Genomic DNA, 1,932 nt, shown 5'->3' with positions numbered 1-1,932 from the left:
TGAGGTATCTATCACTGTAGTACTTACATTGCTAAAGGATGAACAAAAAAAAAGCTCAATCAGTTAATGAAGCTGGTGTGCTTTGGATTGCCACAAAGTTCCAGGATTTTAGCATCTAAAAAGGATGAGTTGGGTTGATGCTTTTTCTGCTTTCAGAATATTTCTGCAGTCTCAATTCTGTGTAGATTCTATGAGCATAATGAACTGTGAGGCCATACTGTAACATCTCCTGTGTCTCGTATGATTTCTGTCCTAGATGGTTATTGAATTTCTACAAAATACGTAGGAGCTCTGAACCATCCATCCCTCTGCCCAACTGGACAGAAAGACCCCCCCCGTGCTTTCTAAAGGAACAGTCATCCTTATTTCCTAAACCTTTCCTTAGGAAAGTAGCTAGAAAAGTAACTTGGGTTTATGTTGACCTCTCAAGAGAATGTAATTTGAAGAAAATAAAATTTAGGTGCTTCTTGGCAATTTAACTATGTGTTAGTGAAGCTATTTACTCTTAATTAAGGAGCCTGGAAAATTCAGACTTAAATTTTGTAGTTTCTATGATGGAGAATTAACTAATTGGTAGAGGTACCCCAGAAATAAATTTTTACAACCCTTTTTTTCCACCCCCCCCCCTTTTCAGATATGAAGCACTGTGCCCCGTGGTAGTTATTTTGCTGGTTCTCACCTTTGGAGGATGGCTGCCATACTCTGTGAAAATTGTTCTGGTCAGTACCACTACACACAGGTCAACCAACCTCTTGAAATCAGCTGCATGTTGCTCCTGATTATGCTCGGAAAAGCCTTCCTTGATTTCTTCATGTTGCAAGTTAAGCAAAAAAATGTGAAAGTCAGTTTTATGGGATACTTTTGCGTTTCGCTGGCACTTCTCGATTTCACATTGCTGATGAGTATATTTTTCATTTTCTATTTTGAGGACTTTGCACTCTGGGGTGTACGATTTACAAAGTACCACATTTGCCTGTTCACTCAGATAACTTCTCTTACCTACGGTATTTTGCATTACCCGGTGTATCTTGTGGCTGGTCTGGATTATTACATGACTATAGCCCAAACTTCTCCATTTCCCAAAAGAGGTCAAAGATTATTTTATGTGTTTGCTGTGGTTGTTATATGGATTTCAGGGTTTTTTTGTATTCTAAAAGTTCCTGCTATCTATGAAGAAATAGAAATTCAGAACCGTTTTTCTCCTTATCAGTGTCCTCTCTACGCCAGCGTGCAGAGCTACTCAGTCTCGTGTGCCATGGTGCTGCTCATAGGCACAGCTCTCCTGGCTTGTCGGAAGGAAGTTCTAACCATGCTGCTGTCTGTCAGGGTAGTTTCCTTTGCCAATCAGCCTGTTCTGATGTTCTCCTACGTATCTAACAACAACGGCACTTCCTTTAAGTGGCAGCTCCTGACCAGACTTCTCATCTGTTTTCTTGGCACTTGGGCACCTTTTGTTCTTCTTCAAATTATCATTTTGTTTCTCGGTGCTCGAATTCCAGCCTACATGGAGATGAACGTCCCCTGGCTGTACTTCATCAACAGCTTTCTCATCGCAGTAGCGTACTGGTGTCGATGTCGCGATGTTGAATTGACAGAGGAGATGTGGTCTACAGATCCGTTTGTCAGCTGGAAATTCTGCTTTATGCCATTTAACAATGAAAACACAGAGCCAGCTGATAAGCCAGGCACGGTAATTGTCATCTGTTAATGAGCTGCTGACTGAAAAGACTGCAAATCAGTGCTGTGTGACACAAGCGTGTACTCTGAAGTTCTGTGACTGTGTCCTTACAGATAATACAAGGAAACATCTCCAGAGCTACAATCCATGGAAAAATAAATCCAACATCCACCAACACTGTAATGAATATTGCACCCGAGCGTGGGACACCACGCTGCCTTCCCCTGGGCAGTAAGCACCTGCCCCTTCAGAGA

General features: G+C 41.8%; 1 protein-coding gene across 1 annotated transcript; it reads left to right on the top strand.

Annotated features, from left to right (window-relative positions):
- Positions 1-688: 688 nt before the first annotated feature.
- On the top strand, positions 689-1,708 carry GPR160 (G protein-coupled receptor 160). The gene has a single exon (XM_010174725.1). It carries the CDS (start codon positions 689-691, stop codon positions 1,706-1,708), a length of 1,020 nt encoding a protein of 339 aa, XP_010173027.1.
- Positions 1,709-1,932: the final 224 nt, after the last annotated feature.

This window comes from Antrostomus carolinensis, unplaced genomic scaffold (assembly GCF_000700745.2).
Source record: "Antrostomus carolinensis isolate BGI_N321 unplaced genomic scaffold, ASM70074v2 Scaffold54138, whole genome shotgun sequence".
NCBI lineage: Eukaryota > Metazoa > Chordata > Aves > Caprimulgiformes > Caprimulgidae > Antrostomus > Antrostomus carolinensis.
This window is presented reverse-complemented; position numbering and strand designations above follow the sequence as displayed.